The sequence below is a fragment of the Arxiozyma heterogenica genome (genome assembly GCF_036370985.1).
Source record: "Arxiozyma heterogenica strain weizmannii chromosome Unknown scaffold_9, whole genome shotgun sequence".
Taxonomy (NCBI): domain Eukaryota; kingdom Fungi; phylum Ascomycota; class Saccharomycetes; order Saccharomycetales; family Saccharomycetaceae; genus Arxiozyma; species Arxiozyma heterogenica.
In genome coordinates, this window is record NW_027042662.1 from 122,710 (window position 1) to 146,863 (window position 24,154).

A 24,154-nucleotide genomic window follows, 5' to 3' on the forward strand; every position below is an offset into this window, starting at 1 on the left:
AATTAAATCATTGATTGATTAATTGATTAACCAAAAAGAATAGAATAAGGAAAAAAAAAAAATAAAAAAGAGAGAAGTTATTCAAAATCTTCACAAGATCAAAAAATTTCCCTATATCAATGAAAGTTTAATATTTACGGTATTTCCTAAAAGGGTTAGAGTGACAGATCTTGGTGAGAGAGAAGTACTTTCCTAAAAGGGAAAAAAGAGTGCTAGAAAATTAGAAAACTAGAAATTAGTAGCAGAGAGGAAAAAAGTGCATGTTCGATTCTCACGGAGTTCTCTTTTTTTTAAGTCATTTTAAATCCATAAAAGTAGTTCTAAGGATATATCGTGTATAGTTACAATGTTGTGTATTACACTTACCATCTGTCATACAAATATTATGATCTTTTGTAGTAAATCTCAGGAACAAGACGAATTTTTCATTTTTTGTTACAACTTTATACGGATGGCAATATTTGTATTGGGGGAAATGTATATGATTGCAGTCTGTGATATAATTTTCTACAGAAGCGAAAACATGTTTGTATTCTCCTTATGTTATAACTACTCCAGAAAGATATATCAATTTAACCTCCGACAGTACGTGGAATCTTTGGAGCCTCTGTACTTGAAACATCCTAGTTTTTTTTTTATTTTCTGAACAGAGCTTCTTTTTTTGTTGTTTTCTTCATGTCTCTATCGGATTGTTTGCCCCTGTCTCCCCTTCTTTGTTGTTTGCAAGCCGTTTGACGGCTGTTCGTCAATTTCTTGATTCCGCAATTTCGTCCCCTTTTCCCCTTTCCCTCTTCCCGTTTGGTGGTTGCTGCTGCCGTCTGCTTTTCTTTTTTTTTTTTTCTATTTTTTTTTTTTTGTTTTTGTTGTTGTTTCTTTTGTCGATTTTGCGTTTAAAGAAGAAAAAAAAGGGATAAAAACTCAAGAGAAGGGGAAAAGAAATAAGAAAAAAACAATTAAAGATTCTCGAAGACATTTGAGTAAAGTTATTTAAATAGGATCTTATCTCCTGGATCTTTTCTTTTTTCCTGCCTATCTGCTACATGTATACATGTATATATATGTATATATATATATATATATATGTGTGTGTGTATATGCATATATTTAATAAATAACTTAACTTTGAGAACTAAATAACAGACAAGAGTAACAAATAAAAAAAGAGGAACAGAAAAAAAAAATATAACTATGTCATTGGTATCTGCTTTATCTGAAAGAATCAAAGTTGACAATAACAATACTACCAGTCGGTCTGTTTCAGTTAATAGTCGAGCTGACTCTCGTAACAGTAGAGTTCCTAGTGTCTATCAAAACGCTGGAGAACCTTTGTCTAAAGAGGCTCTATTTAGAGCCAGAATGAAATATGGATACTACCAGTCGCCAACAACTAATTCCACATTAGGTGTCTCTGATCCTAGACTGTCTGTCGACGTTGCTGCATCCTTGGCTGATCTAACACATGTTAACATGCCCACGTATTTGAGGGAAATAGACGAAAATGCCCATAAGGCTGCCAGAAGCATTGGGAAGAGAAGCCTTCATAGACAACAGTCGTTTAGTTCCCGTGCTTCCAGTATCTCATCCAATATTGAAGGTGCCTCAGCTGCTTCAAAGGCATACTCCATGTCTTATATGGAAATCCCAACAAAGATAAATACTGTGAAAAGAACATATTCTATCTCTTCTGCTGCGTCTGCATCTGCGTCTGTTTTACGTAATACCGTATCCAACACATCAAATATACACAATCAAGTTCAAGGACAACAGAGAAAATGCCAATCTTTGACTACACCAAGACCAAATTTATCTAAATTGCTCAATAGCGCTGAAAGAAAGGCTGATGCAGCCATTAAGCACCGTTGGGACCCACAAAGAAAGAATTTCCAATACGGAATACGCAAAAACGAATCTAATGGTCCCGAAGACCGTAAACAATTTGAAATTGATAACAGAGTCATGCAAAGAGTGATCCTTAAGACACAGAACTCTAAACAGAGTTTAGTTAATAAACAGAAACAAGAGGAAAGTGAATTGAAGCAATTACAAAGGGTTAGAGTGGCAAAGCATGCTGCTGTGAAAGTTAAGGACACAAATTTCACAGAGTCTATCGATAAAGATATCGAGGCCAAGAGACAAGAAAGAGAGACTTACTTGAAAAACTTGACATCCACACAAGTACTTTCCTTGGCCCGTGCAAAAGTAGATCAACAATTGCAATTGATTGAAGCAGCACACGCAGAAGATAGAATCTTTCAAAACGATGCATTCAATAAAGCAGCTATGAAATATGCTCAGAGCCGTGCTGATAGTCGTTCCACAGAACGTGATTATTATGCAAATAGGATCAATTTAGGTGGTGGTCTGTGGTTATCCCCAGAAAACATTAATGAGATTTCACAGAATCTGTTGAATCCAATACTTGGTGAAATTGATAGTAAAGCTAAAAATCAACGTGATACTGATGTAGAGATTGCTAATCGTACTAAGAATTATAATAATGAGATGGCTAAATTTAAATCTTTACAAAAGGAAAAAGAAGATAATAATACAAAGATCTTACGAGATACAGAGGAGAATAACACTACTGAGTATAATAAGATTGCAAAGCAATTAGAAGATGATTACACAAAATTAAAATATGAGCTTCAAGCACAAGTAGATGAGAAGAGAAAGGATTATCAAGAAACTGTTCAACGCTTGGAGGATTTAACAGAAGAATGTGAAATGAAATTAAAGTTACAAAGAGATCTGGCTGATAAAGAGTTAGATTCGTGGGAAAAGTATAAGGATAATGATATAGTAGAAGCTGAAAAGGAACAAGCAGAATTATTGGCGCCTTACAATCAACAGTTGGAATCAGCTAATGACGATCAAAGGAAATTGTCCACAGAATATGATAGTATAATGGGTAATATGCGTAAATTACAAACTTTCATAAGTTCACATAAGGGTAAGATCAAAGAATATACAAGTTTAATTGAAGTACAAGAAAATCATGGAGATCGTGAGAAGGTTCTTCTAACTCAGTTGGCGGAACAGAAGGAAGAAGCTAATCATATTTTAGAAGATGAAGTCATGGTTCGTGCTCAAAGAATAAAAGAACAATTAGAATTATCTAATAAAGAATATGAAATGAAGCAATTAGAAATCAGTGCATTGATAAATGAACGTCAAGATGAATTGCAAAAGATTGATATTGTATTGCAAGAAGAAAGATTGAAACTATTAGATGCCATGCAAAAGGTGGCCAAGGCTCGTGGTGATGAGAAGTTAGATGAAAATAAAATCAGAGTTTTATTTGGTATGACTAGTGATGAATTCATGGAGATGCATGGTTTAAAAGTGGGTGAAACAAAAGAAGAGGATAGAGAGGAAAATAAGGAGGAAGGTGAAACTGATAATAAGGACAACAAAGAATTGAAGGAAGAGAAGATAGATGAGAAAGAATCAAAGATTTTGAATGATGCTGATGATAAGGTTTCAGAAGCTAAGTCAAATAAAGAGAAACAAATGAAGCATGATAACAATGAAAATGATGATGATGAGATTGACAATAATAATAATGATGATGATGATGATACGCCTTCGTTTAGTGGATTTTCACAAGGTTCAATAACGAATAATGATGATGTAGAGGAAACAGCAGTCGGATCTCCAAATCAGAGTGATGAAACTGGTTATTTCAAGGAAGTTTTTTAAATATCGAAGAAAATATTCTTTGTTGTATATATATATATATATTATTGTTATAATTATTCAAAAAAAAAAAAAAAATAAGGTTCCTTTTGTTTTTTTATTCTTTCAATAAAAAAAAAAAAAAGTTGAAAAAAAAAGGTGGATATTAATTACGTTTTGTATTTAATAAAGGATAAATATAATATATATTTTATCTACAGAATAAAGAACAGTAATCTATAAATATGAGTTGCTTACATTGAAGATGTAAAGTAGTAATACAATTATGGTACAAAAATGCTAAAGGTATCGATATAGACAAAAAAAATAAAAAAAAATAAACAATAAAAAAAAGCAAACATTAGGCTTTATCGACAGTGGTGGTCATACTATCATCTGAATCCTCTGCCTCTACTAAGTATCTATAATTTGGGAACTGCATTAAATGTTCTTTTGGTATAGATCCAAAATATAAAGATTCTGTTTGGAACCTCGATCCTAGATAAAAGTCTATAGCTAAAATCACGAACAGGATTCCAAACCAGAAAGCCAGAAGCCATTCAAAACATGCACTTCTGGAATCATTGGAGATTGCACCAAAGCATATAGCCCAAATGACTGCAAGCGTTAGCCAAACCATTTTACATGTTGCACTAAGAGTATATTTATTCCAAATATAACCCTTCCACTCACGTCTACTTAATACATTGGATAAATCTATTTCTGAATCACTTAGTTTTGACAATGGATGAATAAGCGCATAATATTTCCCCATTATAAAATAGGCAGTTGAATGACAACATACCGAAAAGAACATTAGAACAACAAAGACACCAACCATAGCTAAATGTACATGGTGGTATAATGCAGTGGAGAAGATAGAACACATTAACAGAGCTATCTCACCTAGTCCACCAATTATAGCGGATGCAAATAACAGACGAGTCTCATGTCTGGTGAACCCTGGAGCCATTAAAACTTTCTTGTTCTTGAATCCACCACGTTGCCAATACTCACAAATAATAGTTAAAAAATAACCTAGCCCTTGCCATCCCGCACATGATATGAAAAGAGGTCTTAGGTTTGTAGCACCAATATCAGAGATATATACTGGAGATGCCTTTGGTCCATGCATGAACCAATACATGGGATGCCCCTGTGCAGCCCAGCAAATTAACATAGCAATCAACATTCCGTACCATGGAACAAATGCCACGATGGGCAAAATAAACCACCAATTGGTAGGCATCTTTGAAGAGCTTTTCCTGGCAAAACTCATTTATGATAATGACAAAAATTATTTACTAAAATTATTTATTATATTTATTTATGGATTTATGTTTGTCTACCTCTCTTGTCTCTTTAAAGTATAATGAATTTTACCTTGCAATAGAAATTGAAAAATTAAATGTCTTACTTGGTTATTTATAAATGGTAATGATAAGTATTGAGGAACAGCAGTATCAAATTTTCCTTCTATACAGATATACTGCGGCTCGACTAAAAGATCTTGGATCTTTGCATCTCCAGCAGTTTCGTTTTTTATTTTTTCTTTCTTTTTTTCTTTTATTATTGATTTTCATTGTTATTTTAATATGGTTATAAGTTGTTTTTTTTTCCGATTTACTCGAGGTCAAAAAAAAAAAATAATAATAACAAAAGCATTTCAGTTTGAGGTTTTTCTAGGGTTTGGAAATTTACATTACCAAAAAATTTCACACAGAAATTCTTGTGAAAAAAAGAAAAAATAACCAGCAACCCTAAAGAAAAGTTTCTACAAATCTATTACAATCCTACTGTAAAGCAATGTACATCTAGCTTTTTTTTTAGCAATGAATCCTAAAAGCATTAGGTTGGACAAAAAAAACAAAAAAAGAAGGAAAAAAGAGATGTAATATCTACACTCAAGTATTGGCAAGTTAGTTAAGGTGTTATTAAGTTATTTTCATACGGATTTATTCTGTCTGAACTTTAGTTGAGCTTTACGTAAATAGGCGGTTCCAAAATGCTCTCCATAAACCCTAATTTCAAATAGCTCTAGCAATTAAAGAAAACACATAATATTACTTCCTAGTCGATGTTTGTTTGTTTGTTTTTTATTTTTATTCTTATTTTTTTAGCTCTGTGGCAGTGCTAGACATTACGTTTTCTATTGTTTTGTTCAGCCTTGTCGTTCTCTTTCCCTTTCTCTTTTCCCAAATATCAGTAGCTTTCATAGCGGAGAAACTGCCAAAGGCGGAAAGGCGGGACAAAAACAGCCAGACCTTCGAGGGTTTGCAACAAAAAGAAAATCCGCCAGAACAGAAATTGAAAAAAATAAAAAAATAAATAGGTCACATGATCGCCGTATATAATGATACACAGTTACCCGCAGAATGACAAGATTCCTAAAATTTTTATCCTTATTTTTCATTTTTGTCTTGTTTATTTTATTCTTTTTTTTTCTTTCCTTTTCGCTATGACTTCACTCCTCAACATAAACATCGACTTTTCCATTTCTCTCACACAATTTCTTAATCTTTATTTCATTTCATTTAATCAAATACAAGAGATAGCTAGAGTGTTTTTTCTTTCTCTTTCAAACAGCGATCTTTTGTGACGGTTTTTGTTTTCTGTTGGTACGTAAGAGTTAGAGATACTTGTATAAAACTTATTCATAGCGTTTCTTTTGACTTCTTTTTTTTGTTTTCTCACTCTCACCTTCATTGTGAATCTATCATTGCAGAGTTACTTACTACAAGTGTAGTGTTTCAAAGCATATATAATAACCACTAGCATATACGTTTGTCATAATATGTCGTCTTATCCCAAAAATAAACTAAGTCCCGCAGTGAAAAATAAAATAGATACTTTAACTGAACTGTTTCCGGACTGGACACCTGAAGATTTGATTGATTTGGTTCAAGAATACGATGATCTAGAAACTATAATTGACAAAATTACTTCCGGTGCAGTAACTCGATGGGATGAAGTTAAAAAACCTTCTAAAAAGGAAAGAAAACAACAGCAATACGAAAACACATCAGATACATACACATCACAACATTCTCATAACACAAGTAATAATATTAGCACAAGTCATAGCACTTCTTCAAATATAACGCATTTGGATGAATATGATGGAATAAATACAAATCATAGTAACACCAGACGTTCTAAATACAATAATAACAATCTTGCATCTACATCACAACGAACTTCAAAGAGATACTCACATTTACCAAATAAGCAACCACCTTTGAAACCGGTTCATGTTCAGACTAAGGCAGTTTCCCACACTAATTCATGGGCTGATGTTATTTCCTCTGATATGAAAAAAGCGGCTGCTTCCCAAGTTAAAGTAGAAAAGGAGACTACCCCTCGTGCAGAAACATCGGGGTCAGCCTCTGTACCAACTCCATCCTTATTATCCGAAAATAAAGCTACTACTGCTACTGGTAATACAGCATCTGCCTCTACTGTAACTTCTGCACCAAAGAAAATGACATGGGCTGCAGTAGCTACTCCAAAACAAAAGGTGCCAGCCAAGAAGCAAGAGCCTCTAGAAAATGTCAATGAGTTGAAGAAAGAGATTGAAGCTGTTGAAAATGAAGATAAATCCTCTGCTAAAGCTGAATCTGAACAGGTTCATTCCAAGAAAGAAACAGAAGTAGAAACAAAAGAAGAAGAACATGAAGAAGAGAAAGAAGGTAACAAAACTCCTGCATATGAACAAGAGTCTTCAAATGAGGAAGAAGAATCCTCATCTGAAGAAGAATCTTTTGCTGAAGAAGAATCCTCATCCGAAGAAGAAAGCTCTGAGGAAGAATCGTCCAGTGAAGAAAACTCTCCTGAAGAGGAAGAAGAAGAAGAAAAGCCAATTGACAAAGTTAGGGAGGGAAAACCAGCTGCTCCAGCAGCCACTGCAGAAGTTAAAAAAGATACTGAAATTCCAGCTGTTCAACAAGAAACCGCTCCAGTTCAAACCCCTGTACCAGCCCAACCTGTCACTGCTTCTGCCACAACTTCTACCACCACCACGAGTGATGTTGCTAAATCTATAGAAGGTACTCCTACTACTCAACAAGCTGCTGCTGCCGTCGCTGCTCAACAACAAGCCGCTGCTGCTGCTGCTGCTGTTGCTCAACAACAAGCCCAACAACAACAATATTACATGTATCAAAATCAATTCCCTGGTTACACTTACCCAGGTATGTATGATTCCCAGTCTTATGCCACTGCTTATGGTCAACAACAATACCCACAATATAATCAATATCAGCAATATCAACAGTATCAACAGTATCAACCACAGGGTGTTATGGGTGGTCAAGCTGCCTTAGCTGCTCAATATGGTAACTTCCAAGGTATCTATGACACTGCTGCTCTTGGTACTCAATCTAATTCTACTCCAGGCATGACCAATGCAGATGTTTCCACTGGTAACAACAGATCTTCTCCAGCTTCTGGTCAAGTACAAATGAACAGACAACAGCAGCAGCAACAACAACAACAACCTTATGGAGGTAACTTCTCTATGCCATACTATGGACACTTCTATCAACAGTCTTTCCCATATGGTCAACCACAATATGGTATGAACGCTGCAGGTGCTCAATACCCATACGGCACCGCTGCTTCTACTTCAGCTGGTGCTGGTATTCCAAAGGTCTCTGGTGCTTACAACAACTATTATCAAACCCAACAAGGCCAAATGGATGCTGATCAATCAAGACAACCAGTTTCTGCACCAGCTGCAGGTCAGCCAGATGGTAGTAATAGCCAAGAATACGGTGAAGAACATGGTTCTACTGAACAAAATCAAAGTCAAAAAGCCGCACAAATGCAACAAGCTAATTTGACTCCACAGCAATTGCAATACCAACAATACTACCAATTACAACAAATGCAAGCACAACAAGGTCAACAAGGTCAACAAGGTCAACAAGGTCAACACCCATACGGTGGATACTCCAGTTATGATTATGCATCCCAAACCTCAAGAGGTTATTACTGATTGTCCTGCATTTAATTTTCATAAAATAATGAAGAAAAAATAATAGATAAAATTATAATTTTTTTTTGTATATTTCATGATTTATCTCTTCATAATTTTTGGTTTTAATTAACATATTCAGTTACGTTTCATCCATCTTTTTTTAACGTGCAAGTACATAGTAAATATATAATTATATTTAAAAATAAAAAATAAAATATTTCACATGCATATATATATATATGCATGTCTATTAAATGGTTATATTAAGACTTGTATAATGATTACTAAGATCAATGGGCCGATGTAGCTTTTATTACAATGGTAATCGATTTAGAGTTTCAAAGGCGTTATCTGTCATCAATGTGTTATTATCATCTACCTACCCTCATACCTAGTTCAAATGCAATATATTTCTAAGTTTCTTAAGTTTACCATCAGTTTGCAGCTTCAGAGTTACACTAGAAAGGTAGACTATCTAATAATAATAATATGTGTATATGTAGCAGACCTATATGAAGTTTTTACACTCAGTCGTTCTATATTATATATTGATCAATCCCCAAAAGTGTGATATTTTGCTCTCTACATCTTTTGTTTTTCTTTCTTTCTTTCTTTTTTCGCATACTCTGTTCGAAAAAAGAAAGATTCTTCATTTTAAACTCCGTTTTATCTTGCCAGAAAGAGTAAAAAATATCACATTAAAACTATATATAGAAATAATATAAAAGTAGTATACTAGAAGTGCATCAAGATAAGCACTCTGTGGAACACTATTCAAATCTGTAGATATTACAGTCGAGACTGGTTCATCATCGATGTTATTTATATTATCTTCATACTTCTTCCCTTCCAAAAAAAAAAAATCTAAAAGGGCAAAAGTTGTGTCAAACAGATTTGTTTTTCATGTGTAAGAAAAGCACAACTGTTAAGACTTCATACGGTTTTTTTTTGCGGGAACCGTTTGGTTTTTATTTTTTATTTTATATATTATTTATATATATATATTTTTTTGGTGAAGGGAAAATGGTACCATTTTCTAATACTTGAAAATTTCAAAAATATGTTTGTAAAAATAAGATAGAAAGATAGGACAAAAAAAAAAAAAGAAAAAAGAGGAAAGGCACCCCATTCTGTAAGAAACGGAAGGATAGTGATAATCATAGAAGCGGTAGTAAATGGTTGTAAATAATAATACAAAATTTACAGAAAGTTTGATTAAAGGAGATAATTATTTTAGTTAGGTTTTTTGTTTTTTTTTTTTTGTTGATTTGATTCAATTGTTTGGCAAGGAAAGAGAAAAGAAATTTGGTCATGAATCAATATAATCAGCCACACTACACCTTGCCGGGTGTGATGCATTATTTACAATCAGAATTCACAAAAAATGAAAGGGATAGAATAACATGGGATTTAGAAAGATTAGAGATGAAATCATATATAAACCAATTAGAGAGTGAAAATAGAGAGTTACGTCATAAATTATCAGTTTTAAGATCGCAGCTTCAGTCTCATACAGTAACAGATAACCAATTGGAAGATGATGGGAAATTGTATTTAAAACAAAATTCAAAGGAGATTGATTCCTTGGTGAAATCTCGGTTACGTGTTCAAGAAAATGTGAAAGAAATTATTTATTTATTGAATGGACCCAATGTTACTTCTGATTTAAATACAATAACTAATAGAAATCTACCTTTACATCAGATGGAAGATTTGAATTTAAATACTAGAACACAAAACATACTAAATGTTAATTCTGATTCGGAGAGTGAATTATCAGATAATAATATAATTCAAAAGGATAATCGAAATATCGATAGTAAAGAGGCATCAGACGTAAATGGCGCGTATGTTGAATCTCTGTTTAAGAAGAATGGTTCTCCAGTTATTTCTAAGGATAATTCCTATCATTACGTTCAAACAGATGTTGGAGACGAAACTAATATACCTGAGGTGGATGATCTAACTTCCGACACTACTGAAGTTGCACCTGTATATGATTTGGATGAACAAATGGAAAGTAAGGATGATGAAATGCAGATTTCATTGCCGATACAAGATGATAAAGAAACAAGTACATTACAGATGGGGTATCAGCAACCCTTGGCTCAAATATTAAGAGTCAATAAAAATCATATTTTAGCAACGTTAAATAATAAACTAAAGTATTATAAGATTGAAGAGGATTCCTCATGTTTAGATATGGAAGTATCCTTTGATACACTGTTAAGTGGTATGGATGTAAAAGGTGTATTTTGGATCAATGAAAAGATGATAATGTTTGTGTTAAATGATGGGGTAACTGTGTGGGATGTACAGCTGAGCAAGTTGATTGACAAATTCCCCTTATATGATGACGTTGCATTAAATTTTAAAGATATTATATCAACAAATTTGAAGAATAACTGGCTAATATTGACCACATGTACTGGAGTAAACATTGTAGAATGGGATTGGGGTGACCAAGAGAAAGAAAATGGGTCTGACTCAAGTATATCTGTTAAAAATAAATATTATATTCATGTCTCGAATTGTATGGCTTCTGTCTTGGGTATTACAGAAAAATCGTTTATTGTCATTACAAATAATCCATTAAAGCTACTTATTTATAATTTCAATGGAGAAATATTACAAACTGTTAATATTAATAAAGAAGTATCCAAGAAGAGAATCACTAAGGATGTCAAATTATATATAAATAAAGAAAGTTCCAAGTTGCTCATTCAGATGAAAAGACACTTAATCTTTTATTCATTTGAACAAAAGAGAATAGTTCAACAGAAAACACTAGTGAAGACACCTACATCAATATATTTTAGATATGCTGATGATGTCATTGGGGTTGCATATGATGATGGAATGGTAGAATTAAGAAAGTTAAACAATTTTGATAAAGTGGTGTTTGAATACCCTCATTTGACCACAACCATATCGAATAAGGGAAATCTTGGGATAGAAGATAAAATTTTGCACTTAATTTCTATTGATACCACCTATTTGAATAACAAATATATATTTGTTTCCTTAGGTGATAACGTACTAAAATTGGAAACAGCAAACATATGATTATAACTGAATATCCACAGATATAATTATATATTTATATTTATGTATAATGAACATTATTGTACCTATTATAAGATAACATATAAAAAAATTGGAATTACAAAGATTTAATTAATGTTAATCTAGACTGTCAAAAGGCTTTTATTATCAGTTAGAGATAAATATATACATGAAGTATGTTATTTATTGAAAACATTAGTTTTATTGAATTTTTTTTTGAGTAGCAAAACGTTAGAACTCTTTTTTGACTTAAAATTATAACTTTGAGGTTATTTATTTTCTTAAAAATAGGAAGAATTGTAAGGAAATTACAAAAAAAAGTAGGTGTTTGTGTTGTTCGTTAAACTCAATCTTCTTTGCTTAATAATAAAATGATGTTAATATCCATACTTGGCTATTATATAATGTGTAGATTTTCAAGGATATTTCTTGGAGAAATTTTTAAAAGAAATAAAAGGTAATTGTACAAATATTTATGTATGTATGTATAAAAAATAATATCAAAACAATAAAATTGTTGGAACTTAGTGTATGCACAGTGCCATCTTATGCAATTGTATATAAAAAAAAAGAAAAACTGTTATTCATTTTTTTTATAATTAGTTCAGAGCCCGGAGATCACTAGATGGTACAAAGAAAAAAAAAAAGAGATCGAACAAGATGATAAACAACAACAAAAAAATAACCTGATAAACATTCCATTGTTGAAATAAAATGTTCTATAATAAAATAGATAGAACAATAAGATTTTAGTAGACACTAAACGATAAATTGTTGAGTAATAATTGTTGAGAGGTCACCAAAGGTTGTTGAGTTTGTTTATTAAATATCTTACTGTTCGTAGAGGAAAATGGCTGAATGTTAACATATATAAAGCCAAGGATTTCATCATACATTATTTTTATCTTATTTACAATCTTTGTATATAATTATTTCTATGTTGTATATAGAGAAAGAAAGTGAAGAACTTTATTATAATTTTGTATACTAAATCTGTTTAATATAATATTGAGAATGTTTACTATATATCCAATGAATAAAGGCGCTCATTCTCAACATCCATACATTTTGTATTATCTTTATAAGGTAAGATATAATTAGTAAAAACTTTTTTAACCTCTCCAATTATCGGAAACATTATCAGAATTTGAAAAGTAGTGAAAGAAAAATCAAAGACCAATAGATAATATGAGGTGAAAATGAAAAAGCATTTTAATCCCCATAGTTTACTCAAAAATTTCCTTTTTTACCAGGTAAAACAGATGAGAGATCCTAAAAACGTTGTTTTGGATTTAAACAACTAAATTAATTGCAATATGACTAAACTAGATGCACATGAACTATATGCCTTTAAAACACTAATCTACTGTTTATGCAAAGAATTCCAATCCAAATATCTCAAGAAACAAATATACTAAAATATGGATTTGTCATTCTTTCCATACCCACCATCGATAATTCTTCTGTATAAACTTTAGAATTTTACTTTACTTAGCCGCCTTTGCTCTCTCAGAATTTACAGACATCACCAGCCACGTGACTTTATTTTTATTTTTTTTTGTCAAACATCCCAAAACAATCTTTAAAATTTTTTTTTTGTTTTCTTAACTTTAAATTAATCAATAGGAACGACATAAATTAAGTATTTCCGTCGAGAAATTTAATTAACATAGAAATATATACGTACTTTATTCTTCTGTACATATTGATTTACCGTACACAATACATCCGGATAACCAAAGAACAAAAGAAACAAATCTATTCACATATTTACCAAAGTGAGCATGGTTACTCTGTTATCTAAAATTGATGCGAATTTATTACAATTTGCAGAAACCAAACGAGAGACTATTAATCTTTATATACCTGATCCTATAAGCAACGTAATCCAAGGGAATACTAATGATGATAATAATGAAGAAAAGATAGTAGAAAAAGAAGAAGAAGAAGAAGAAGAAGGAGTTGCATCTTTTAAGAATAATATATCAATAAATGACAGTTCATATTCTGGAAGTATATATACTCCTACACATGACATTCTTTCTTACTATGTTTCTTCAAAGTATAATTCAGTGGCTCTTTATCAATTAACCAGCACTAACTATTTAAAGTTAGTTCATATCCATTTTTACACTAAACTATTAAATAAACATCATACTCTATCTTTATTATTGCATGAAAATGAAGAAATATTAGTAATAAATATGATCTTAGATGATAATGTCTTCATTTCTATCAACTTACCATTAAGTATCTTTACCAAATTAACTAAAACAAACGAAGTTAAGCTTGATAAAAATTGGTTCACTGCACATGTTCCATATGATTTCACTGTTAGACTCCCACATTTTTTATACACTATCAACTCTGAATTTTCAATGGTCTTTTTAGAAGATGGTGGTTTATTAGGATTAAAGAGTCTTAATGATAAAAGTTTTGAACCTATTTTATTTAATGATGGCTCGTATCTTCAAAATTTGCTAGGTATATTCAAAAAAAATAAAACTCATGGCAAAGTTATCAGTTGTACAACCTTTCAAAATAGATTTTTAATTACATTAACCGAATTCGCATACCTAAGAATTTGGGATTTAAAGACTTTTAATCTAGTTCAGAATATTATTTTATTACCAACCGACTCTGGATCAATAAATAAGACATATGATATTATTGGTAAATATTTGACAATTTACCATAATTTCTTATGCATCTATTTACCTTATGAAAATGGCAAATTTCAAATTTATACCCTATTTATAGATAATTCAGATTGTTTACAAGTGAGTACCCAATCGATTATAGCTTGTAATTTATCATCATCTTCTATTTGGTTTTTAGCAGATATGAAATTAACAAGACCTTTGGATTTAAATCTATCTAACAGCTTTATCAATTTGGTTATCCTTTGGAAAAGTGGTGATAACAGTAAACTTCAATTGTTGAACATTACTGATGAAACTTTGACAGGTTACCAATGGATTGAATCATCTAGCAAGTCAATTAATGATATAGATTCTAATTTAGATCTAATATCTGAAAATAACGTTATCTCAAGTGATGATTTCGATAAAATGTTATTCAAATTAAAAACTCGTTACCCAAAGGATATATTTGAACGTGCTCAATCAATCCTAAATGAAAACAATATTGTTATAAAACAAAATAATACATATTCAGAAACTGACATGAAACAAAATTTGGAATATTTAGGCAACTTGGAGACAATATTAAAAGATCTTAAAAAACAAGCAAATGATGTATCATCCCTATCTCTTTACAAAAATGAAATCATTATTGTCAACACTTTAAACAAATATAATCATTCTGTCTTTAAGGTTAACAATACTATAGAAAATTATTTTTATAACATTACAAACAAGATTGAGAAAACTGATTCTGAACTGATCAAATTTTTGAAAAGTTTATATGTTTTCATTACATCCATATCTGATGAAACTTTATTAGATTGCACAAGAAAGTTTATGGATGTTATCACTGGAAAAATATCTAAAGAGTTATCATTACCTGAAAAATTCTCAATTATATTTAAGGAAACATTACAATCAAGATTTGATGTTAATCAATTGCAGATTCTTTTTAATGAATTAAATAGCCTTGACGTAGTTAATGTGATAAATGATTTTGTTGATAACCATATTTTAGATACAAAACAAAACAAAAATTTCATTGAATTGTTAACATCCAATATATTCAGTGATATTGTATCTATTGAGAGTCTATATCAAAGTATAAGTATTGCTAATAAGTTTGTATTAATGGTACTATTAGTGTTTGTCTTACTAGATTCAAATTATTCCATATTTGATAAACAATTAAACACATTATTGGAAATATTTTATAAGCAATCCCTATTCCTAAAACTTTATCAACAAAATAATTATTTATTAATGAAAGATGTTTTGAAAAAGACCACTGAATTAGGACATGGAATAAAGCTTGATTCATATTCGCAATGGAATAATTATATTCAACATGCAGTTCAACAAATTTACTCTTTACCTATTGAATCTAATGATTACTTGTGGAGATTCTTTGAATATTATGTTGTTGTATCACCATTAGACCAAACCACACAAAATCTAAAAGCATTTTCTAATTTAAGATCATTATTTTATATCCATGATAATAAGACACATGAATTTTTGCAAGCAATGTTATTATTTATTTGCGGGGATTATAACCAATCTTTTGATTTCTTCCAATTACATGATGATTATGTTGATACACCTCGTGAATCTCTTCCTTATTTTTTAAATAATATTATTGATGACACATATGGTGAAACTTTATGGTCTAATATACTTAAATGTTATATTAGTAAAGATAATAAGTTAGCAAGATTTAATTACTATTTGTCTTGTTTATTTGAAACATATGCAAATGACAATAAATTAGCATTAAGAGCTATACAAAAATCAATAGATATTGCAATGCATAATGAAGTGCAAGATATTAAAGATTTTGATATTGCCACAATCCAACATCAACAATTGTTAGATCTCCTACTTTATTTCTCTCTGTATGAAGAAGCTATTGATGTTTTACGTCTAAGTCATTTCTGCCTTCCAGTTCCTGAAAGAACAAAGTATTTCCAAAAAATGTTAGGTCATGGAAACCATAATACAGTTTTCTTTTCAAAACTGTTAACATTATGTAAAACATACAATCAAGATAAAGAGGGTAAAAAGTTTTTATCTCATGAAGACTATCATATTATAGATTCTATATTATTAAATAATCTGGAAATTACCAAGGATTGGAAAGATTATAAAAGAGTTTACAGTTTCAGACTATTAAACAGATCTGAAAGGGAGGCCGCTGAGATCATTTACCAATATTATATCAAGCATGGTATTCATCAAGATGTGGAAATCCAAAAACAATGTTACTTAATTGTCATGAATATATTGGAGACATTCGACACCGTATACGATCAATGGTTGGTAAATGGTAGTAATATTATATCATTACAAGATTTAAGAAATGATTTCAAAAGATTATGAAAATTCTCGTCTTTCAAATTAATCATGTATATAAATAAATAAGTATACGCTTGATTTTATTTATATACATACATACATTTAAGAGATTGTATAATAAGATGACCATACTGACAATAAAGGAACATATTACATTAGAACAATCAACTTCTAATGACTTTTCAGAAACTGACTTTTCAACCTCTATTCATGGTATTTCCACTTCCTCTTGGGTTATTCTCTTTAAATTCATCCCATTCTCTTGCCTTATAAGTTTCTCTGTCATTATATTCATAATTATCTTCATTATCTTCTTTCTCTTGTTGTTCTCGTATGAGTTCGTCCTTACCACCTTGTAATACTCTACCTGACTCAAACTCATGTTGTAAGAATTCTTCTACTGTCATAGTAGGACCATATTGTCCATACCCTTTAACTTTATCTTGCAACTGTTGTCTTTTATTTGTTAATGTAAAAGTTCTTAATACCTTACCTGATTTAGATAAAATAGGTTTATCAAAAGTTTCTAATCTCTCAGTAAATCCAGTTGGATCTTCTGTAGTACTTCGATTCTCCTTATTGAGTTGTGTATTCTCGACTGGTGCCATTTTTACAAAATTTTGAAGTAATTCAATTTCATACAATATCTGTTCAATTTCATTAAAAGCATTATAACTCAATAATTTTAATCTCATAATTAAAAGGTTACGATACATGTCTTCATCAGTAGATGAAAAATCTTCATCTGATTCACCTTTATTTATCTTATATTGATCTTCTAATTGTTTAATCTTTTTTTCAATAGAGATTGTCTGACGATTCATTTCAATCTTTTGTTGTCTTTTTAAGTATGCATTATTTATGTCAGTAGAAGACTTTGGTTGTTTATACAATTCACTTAATGTGGGATTCATAGGATCATTAAAAGTTTCGATGGTTGATGATAAAAATTTGTCAAGAATTCCATAATTGTCTAACATATTTAAATATTGCATATATAATTGTATAGATCTTTGTAAAAAAAGTATTTTCAATTTGTTAGATTCTAGTAGACTAATAGATTTTCCACCAACACTCTGTTTCTTCGAACTTAATAGACCTAAATAATAATTAATTGATAAAAAATTAATCGAAGAAGTTGTCAAATCATCTAATGTTTCATTGCCACTAAATAATGCTAATTCATTAAACACTTTATTCCTCAAATTAATAAGTTTATAGATATTTTCATTCAATTGATCTTGGAATTCTTGAGAATCTTGACGTAACCCATTATGCAACAATTTTGATTCATATGAATTGATAATTGAGTTATATTCCTCATTTACAGACATTCTTTTTACTACTTCTTATCTGGCTGTATTCTTTCAATATTATCAACTAACCTAAGGTTAATATATACACAAATCGGTCTATCCACAAATATATAGCAAAACACTATCATGGTATAACTAACGTTCTACACAAAACTTGCATATATACTCATATATATAGGTAAATATAGATCTAAGGTTGAACCAAATCCCCTCTGAATAGACTAATAAAAAAAATTAACAACTTGAAAAAAAAGTCGCATATACAAACGTTATGAAAATAAAATAACAAAAGTACAAAAAGTGAAAAATAGTTATATATAGTGTTATACAAGGCAAGCATATGTGTCTGGTAAAATAATGCAATATACCTAACGACCATCACAATAACAAATAACAGCCCATTTGCCACTACTACACCACCAAGAACCTTGACCGGGGTGTTCCTTTTCCCAAAGAGCAGACAATTCCTCATCCACACCTTCTCTCAAACCGACTTGAACATCTGCTTTACAGGTCCTTAAACTTAGAGTAACAAGACCATTACGAGCTAAAGGACCAATAGCTGTTTTCCACGGGGTAGTACGTGGCCATGTTCTATCACCTGTCAATTTTCTGTAATTCAAATCACCCTTAAAAATCACTAAAGTAGAATTTAATAGTTCTTGATGCATTTTACTACCATTGTATTTAGTTTCACTTGGATCCAAATTCCAATAATCCAAACCAGTCGTCCAGAAGGAATCTGCTTCAATGGACAATCTACCTTCTTTTTTGAATTCTATCATATCATTAGCAAACAAATCTAATGCTTGAGATTCTTGAGTATCCTTGCTACCAGTTGGGAAAAAAGTTCTATCCAACAAGTCTTGAATCAAAATGTCAAAATCCTTAATCATGACATCAGACACCATATACGGAATATCTTTACCATGAAAAATACATTTATCAACCAAGTTAGTATTTAATAAAAAACCAGCTAACATTAAATCAGCATACAATTCGAACCCAGAATTATCCAGAACAAAATCGACCCTAATTTCTTTACTATTACTACCACTGTTGTTATTGGCATCAACTACAGTTTTCCAGGCCAATTTAGTGTCATTAATCACAATTTTGGATTCTGATTCCTCTCTAGCCTTAGCACCTTGAATAGATTTAATATCCTCTAAAGTGGCATTAGTCAAAAGGGACAGATCTGTAGCATTACCCCATAATGAGATTTCGATAAATTCTTTAAATAAAATTTCTAATAACTCCCAATCTCTTTGATCAGCAGATCTTATAGAATTTTGTCTCCAAATTGGCAAAAGATTCTTGTATCTAAGGGCCAATTCTACAACACCATGGAATGAGGCTTTAAATGTTGATTGTTTCAACAAATTAAAGATATCAAATTTAGCCCATTCAGATTGCAAAGCAAAGTAACAGTTAATTCTTCTGTACATGTAAACTTCGGTGAACAGCCATTCAGAATGAGTCCATCTCAAATCTTTATCTTTATTAGCTTCCAAATGCTGATTGAAAGAATCTAGAGTACTTACAGCATATACTTCTTCCTGAGTGAAAGGACGTAACAAATCATCATTAATAACTTCTTCTCTGAAAAGGATTAGCTGAGTCTTAATAATTTCACCCTGCTTTAAGGATAAATCTTTATTATTAACAGAGACTGTGTTAGATTGAATGGCTTCTAACTCCTTACTCAGGTCGTTCACAGCATTTTGAAGGATGATTGGCCAACGAACACTAGCTGTGTAAGCACAGAAAGTGCCCTTATCATCAGTCCAAAATCTAGCAGGAATGTTAGAAACAGAAGTAGACATTTTGTTAATTGTAGCTAGTAATTAATAGTAATTTATAATCTAACACCTTTTATGATTTGAAACAAATAAATATGTACAGATACATATGCAAAAATATCTATAGTCAATCGAGTAACATAGATCGAGACGTTTAAGGGCAGCATCAGATTTTCTTGCATTTATTTTTGTCTTTTTTATTTTCTTTTTTTCCAGCTCTAAAGAGAAAAAAAACAATAACAGAATGCAGGATAAATCCTCGAGAACTTATTAGAAAATACTTTATATATAATGGGTGATCCTATTTTTATCTTTATGACTTAACCCCTCCTGTGGAAAGAAAACAAGTGCTAGCTATAATTACTTTTGCCAAAAGAGATGTAATGACATTTCAAGTGAAGTTACTCATCGACAGGAGTAAATTAAAAGGGGAAAAAAAAGTACAATATTAGGTGTCATGTAGGTTAAATCAAGAAGTGCAACTTAATGATAGTATAATTAATCATTAATGATCCTTGAAAAGAATTAAACAAAATACAAAGAATAAATAAAAAACAAAAAGCATAGCAGTTAACTTTTTGTTTGAACAACTAAGAGTAAAGAAAGGAAAACATTATAATAAATGTTTGGACACAATTTATTCATATTTAACACAACATATAAGAATAATTGGAATGTTGACATTGAAAATATTTAATTCATTTGAATAATTAAAAGAGATGACTGAGGAATTTGAAAAAAAAAGTATTGATACATGTTAAAACACTTAAATATGACTTATCAATCGCCTATTATTAGTATAATTTTACAGATAAAAAAGTAAGATACCTATCAACTCCATGAATGTAAAGAAATTTTTTTTATCCTATGTCAGACATACAGCTCAATTTTATATGAATAGAATTAAAATCATATTAAAAGTAATAGTGCATCACCAACTGGAATTACTAAATATTAAATTATCATCATAAAAAATATTGCCTCGATATTTACAAACTTATTCCAATTATTTAAATTAATTGGATAATAAATAAATCTATTTTCCAATTGTTTAATGTTTATATATATCATAATTTGTATTAATTGTTCAACATTTTGCCTTTAAAATAAATAAAATTATTACTGGCTATAGAGTCTTGATGCTAACATATCTTTTTATTTTCTAAATATATTGGATATCTATATATGCCTCTATAATAATTTATCTAATTATCCTAGCATACTTTTATGTAATATAGGGTAAGAAAAATAATCGATCGTAGTCTTGTGAGAATTCTTCTCAAAATCATGTAATAATAAAAGCTCCCAACACTATTGACCGTAGTTTGAGTTATGGTGACACACGCTAACTGTGTAACTCGATGATTCTTCCAATTGTTCAATTACGCTATTTGATCCATGTTACTTTCTATCAATGTTAGGGCTTGTTATGGTTTTGTTTTTCTTCCTCTCCCCTGTTCTTTTTTTCGTAAGGTTATAGAGGAAATCGAAAAAAAAATTTTTTATTACAATTGCGATGATAATATCAAAAATAAGTAAGAAATAAAAATAAACCAATTTAGATAAGTTAAAATAAACCTTCTTTGAAAATATTATTCCTTTGTACATGTCTTCATTCAACAATGTTGAAGTATCTATCTGTGAAAATTAAACAAAAATAATCCTTATCTTTTTTTTTTTTCAAAACAAATATATGGTTCACCTCTATCGTTAAATTTATTGGTAATTACTATTTTTTTTGTTACCTGTTTTTTGCCCTTTTTCAGTTATGAGTTTCTATTCCAATTTACCATCAGTTGGATCTATTACAACATCTGATTCTTTGACCCCTACTTTATTCGAAATCATTTCTTCCAATGAAATAAACGATCTTTTACCAACATCAATAAGATACATTTTAACTAAATACTGGATTCAACACCATCCTACTCGCTTCAACATTGAATTAAATAATTGGTTTGATGAATGGTTCTATCTAATCCTTAAATCCACTGTTCAATGGTACCATCTGAATAAATATGATTCGACTTTTATTAATAGGTTTTATGGATTACAGCAGTATAATGGAAAATCTATCTTAAACCCAAATATCTCATCTCAATTCTCTTCTCCAAATAGCAATGTATGGTCTTCGTTATTAAGACTAACGAATAGACAACGTTGTGTTCTATTAGTACAAGATGTTCTTATCCCGTATTTAAATGAAAAACTGTCATATATACATAATCAACTAATAAGGGAAAGCCAAACTCTATTCCAGGTTCCAATGGTAAATGAATATGTTTCAGATAAATCCCATTTTATTTACAAATTGGAAGTTCAATTGAAAAAATTATTTATTAAATGGTACCCAAGAATTGTCAGATTATTATCTTTAATTAATTTAAGTATAAAATTGAAGTTTCTATCTGGGAAATATGGTTCAGAAACAACCTTATTAGAGTATCTTTTTAAGATACAATATACACGTTGCCTACATCCATTAGAAACATTGACAACAAATAATAGTAATAAAAATAACAATTATCAGACTGTCCCATTTGAGTTAAACAAAAAAACAAAATTAAATAATATCTACATTTACAGTAAACTAACTCGTATTTTCCATGATTTCATTCAGAAAAGACTTCTGTGGGCTGGATCCACTTTATTTCCGAGTTTTATTTTTTTATTAAAAGTATATCAATGGTGGAATCATGAGAATATTACTAGTAAAATAACCAACTCATTGAATCAATTAAATAAGTACGTTCCAAAACCACCACAAGCTAGATATGTACCTAATAGCGATGATATTTCTAGTCATAAGAAATGGAAAAATGACAAAAATCATTGTATTATCTGTCAAAATGTTATCACCAATTCTTGCATAATAGAGACTGGTTGCATTTCATGCTATCCTTGTATGGTTCAATATTTAAAAAATCATATGGGTAAATGCCCCTTAACTGGTAAAACTCTTCTTGGGTATAATCAAGATGACCCACATAATTTTGGACAGAGTATCCGTAGATTATTGATATAGAACAGGAAACATCATTTTTCCCTACCTGTTTTCTTTCCACTTTTTTCTCTCCTTCTCTTTTTCTCTCTACATACATATATATATATATATTCATATTATTTCTTCTACTTTTAATTAATGATTTCCCATTGATTACAAATAGTTTGGAATATGTCTATTTCATTTTCAATCAATGTTAGTTCGATATCAATATTTTCTGTATTGACATTTTGTAATCTTTGTATTAGTAAATTTATTCTAATAAGTATATCTTCACTTGGACTGGGACTTTCTTCCAAATAATCAATCATCTGATCTATTCTATTGATTAACCTTTTAATAAACTCAGTTTGTTCTTTTGTTTCCTTATTAAACACCTCATAATCTGTTAAATTAATATCTCTATCTGATCTTGTATATTGATAATTAATCCCTGGATTGCTATTTCGGTGTTTGTCCATATCTAAAGATGCTGGTATTAAATCAATGTTTTTATCATTTATTTCAAACTCTGTAAGGTACCATCTATAATCCCAGTAATAACATTTCAAGTGTAATTCATTATCTGCATACTTCTGGGCCATATCAATCGCACCTCTAATACTAGGTTCATATTCAAATTTATATTTAATTTGAAATGCATCAAGTATCATATTTACAAGTTCTGAATTATAGTTGATATTTGGATTGACTATTAATAAGGCTAAAGGCTTTATCTCTTCCTCCTGGCGTTTTAGGACTTGCAATAGTTCAACTTTTTGTTTAATTGAATTTGATAGAGCCACAGTATCTGTCAGATAATTTGATATATAGACGCTCTTAATTATATGTATTTGATTATCTTCCATGGATCCCATCAATATATGGTATTGCGAACAATTATTTGCATTATTCAGATATTTAACATTGTTATTCTCATTCCTTTTAATAGTCTTATTTATCTTTAACTTTTGTAATTTAACCAGTTCTAGTTCATAATTGTAATTTATTTCTAATAATACCACTGATTCAATGATCACCTGCATCTTCATATAATATATATGTACTCCCTAAATTAAGAAAAAAAAAAGGGTCCTCTTATCCTAATAACAAAGTACGTCAGATCTGATCTATACTTAACACTGATAGTTTTATTTTTAGTTTTGTTATCCATACAGAACCAATAATTTATAACTTAGTAACAGCTAATTTGCATACAGAAAAAATATAATTTCTTTTAAAGAATACACAAAAAAGGTATAAGTATAATAAGAAATAAAAGAGTCATCAGTACCCTATATTTACAAGATATTATTATAAGTGTCAACTGTGTA

The 24,154-nt window shown here is 30.4% G+C and overlaps 9 protein-coding genes across 9 annotated transcripts; 5 read left to right on the forward strand and 4 right to left on the reverse strand.

Moving 5' to 3' along the window:
* Positions 1-1,188: 1,188 nt before the first annotated feature.
* On the forward strand, positions 1,189-3,699 carry PWA37_005089 (uncharacterized protein; the record flags this gene model as incomplete). Its single annotated transcript, XM_064861548.1, has 1 exon — positions 1,189-3,699. One exon carries the CDS (start codon positions 1,189-1,191, stop codon positions 3,697-3,699), a length of 2,511 nt encoding a protein of 836 aa, XP_064716503.1.
* Positions 3,700-4,036: 337 nt separating this feature from the next.
* Positions 4,037-4,954, reverse strand: PWA37_005090 (Frag1/DRAM/Sfk1 family protein; the record flags this gene model as incomplete). Its single annotated transcript, XM_064861549.1, has 1 exon — positions 4,037-4,954. The coding sequence occupies one exon, from the start codon at positions 4,952-4,954 to the stop codon at positions 4,037-4,039; it is 918 nt and encodes a 305-aa protein (XP_064716504.1).
* Positions 4,955-6,469: 1,515 nt separating this feature from the next.
* Positions 6,470-8,671, forward strand: DEF1 (DNA damage-responsive RNA polymerase-degradation factor DEF1; the record flags this gene model as incomplete). The annotated part of the gene is made up of 1 exon (XM_064861550.1): positions 6,470-8,671. One exon carries the CDS (start codon positions 6,470-6,472, stop codon positions 8,669-8,671), a length of 2,202 nt encoding a protein of 733 aa, XP_064716505.1.
* A 1,293-nt stretch (positions 8,672-9,964) lies between these two features.
* Positions 9,965-11,719, forward strand: FAR8 (Far8p; the record flags this gene model as incomplete). Its single annotated transcript, XM_064861551.1, has 1 exon — positions 9,965-11,719. The coding sequence occupies one exon, from the start codon at positions 9,965-9,967 to the stop codon at positions 11,717-11,719; it is 1,755 nt and encodes a 584-aa protein (XP_064716506.1).
* Positions 11,720-13,503: 1,784 nt separating this feature from the next.
* NUP120 (Nup120p) lies at positions 13,504-16,743 on the forward strand (the record flags this gene model as incomplete). Its single annotated transcript, XM_064861552.1, has 1 exon — positions 13,504-16,743. The coding sequence occupies one exon, from the start codon at positions 13,504-13,506 to the stop codon at positions 16,741-16,743; it is 3,240 nt and encodes a 1,079-aa protein (XP_064716507.1).
* Positions 16,744-16,916: 173 nt separating this feature from the next.
* TAP42 (Tap42p) lies at positions 16,917-18,053 on the reverse strand (the record flags this gene model as incomplete). Its single annotated transcript, XM_064861553.1, has 1 exon — positions 16,917-18,053. One exon carries the CDS (start codon positions 18,051-18,053, stop codon positions 16,917-16,919), a length of 1,137 nt encoding a protein of 378 aa, XP_064716508.1.
* Positions 18,054-18,403: 350 nt separating this feature from the next.
* PWA37_005095 (putative methyltransferase) lies at positions 18,404-19,861 on the reverse strand (the record flags this gene model as incomplete). Its single annotated transcript, XM_064861554.1, has 1 exon — positions 18,404-19,861. One exon carries the CDS (start codon positions 19,859-19,861, stop codon positions 18,404-18,406), a length of 1,458 nt encoding a protein of 485 aa, XP_064716509.1.
* A 1,744-nt stretch (positions 19,862-21,605) lies between these two features.
* Positions 21,606-22,862, forward strand: PEX12 (ubiquitin-protein ligase peroxin 12; the record flags this gene model as incomplete). The annotated part of the gene is made up of 1 exon (XM_064861555.1): positions 21,606-22,862. One exon carries the CDS (start codon positions 21,606-21,608, stop codon positions 22,860-22,862), a length of 1,257 nt encoding a protein of 418 aa, XP_064716510.1.
* Positions 22,863-22,972: 110 nt separating this feature from the next.
* On the reverse strand, positions 22,973-23,872 carry CSI1 (Csi1p; the record flags this gene model as incomplete). The annotated part of the gene is made up of 1 exon (XM_064861556.1): positions 22,973-23,872. One exon carries the CDS (start codon positions 23,870-23,872, stop codon positions 22,973-22,975), a length of 900 nt encoding a protein of 299 aa, XP_064716511.1.
* Between the last annotated feature and the right edge of the window lie 282 nt (positions 23,873-24,154).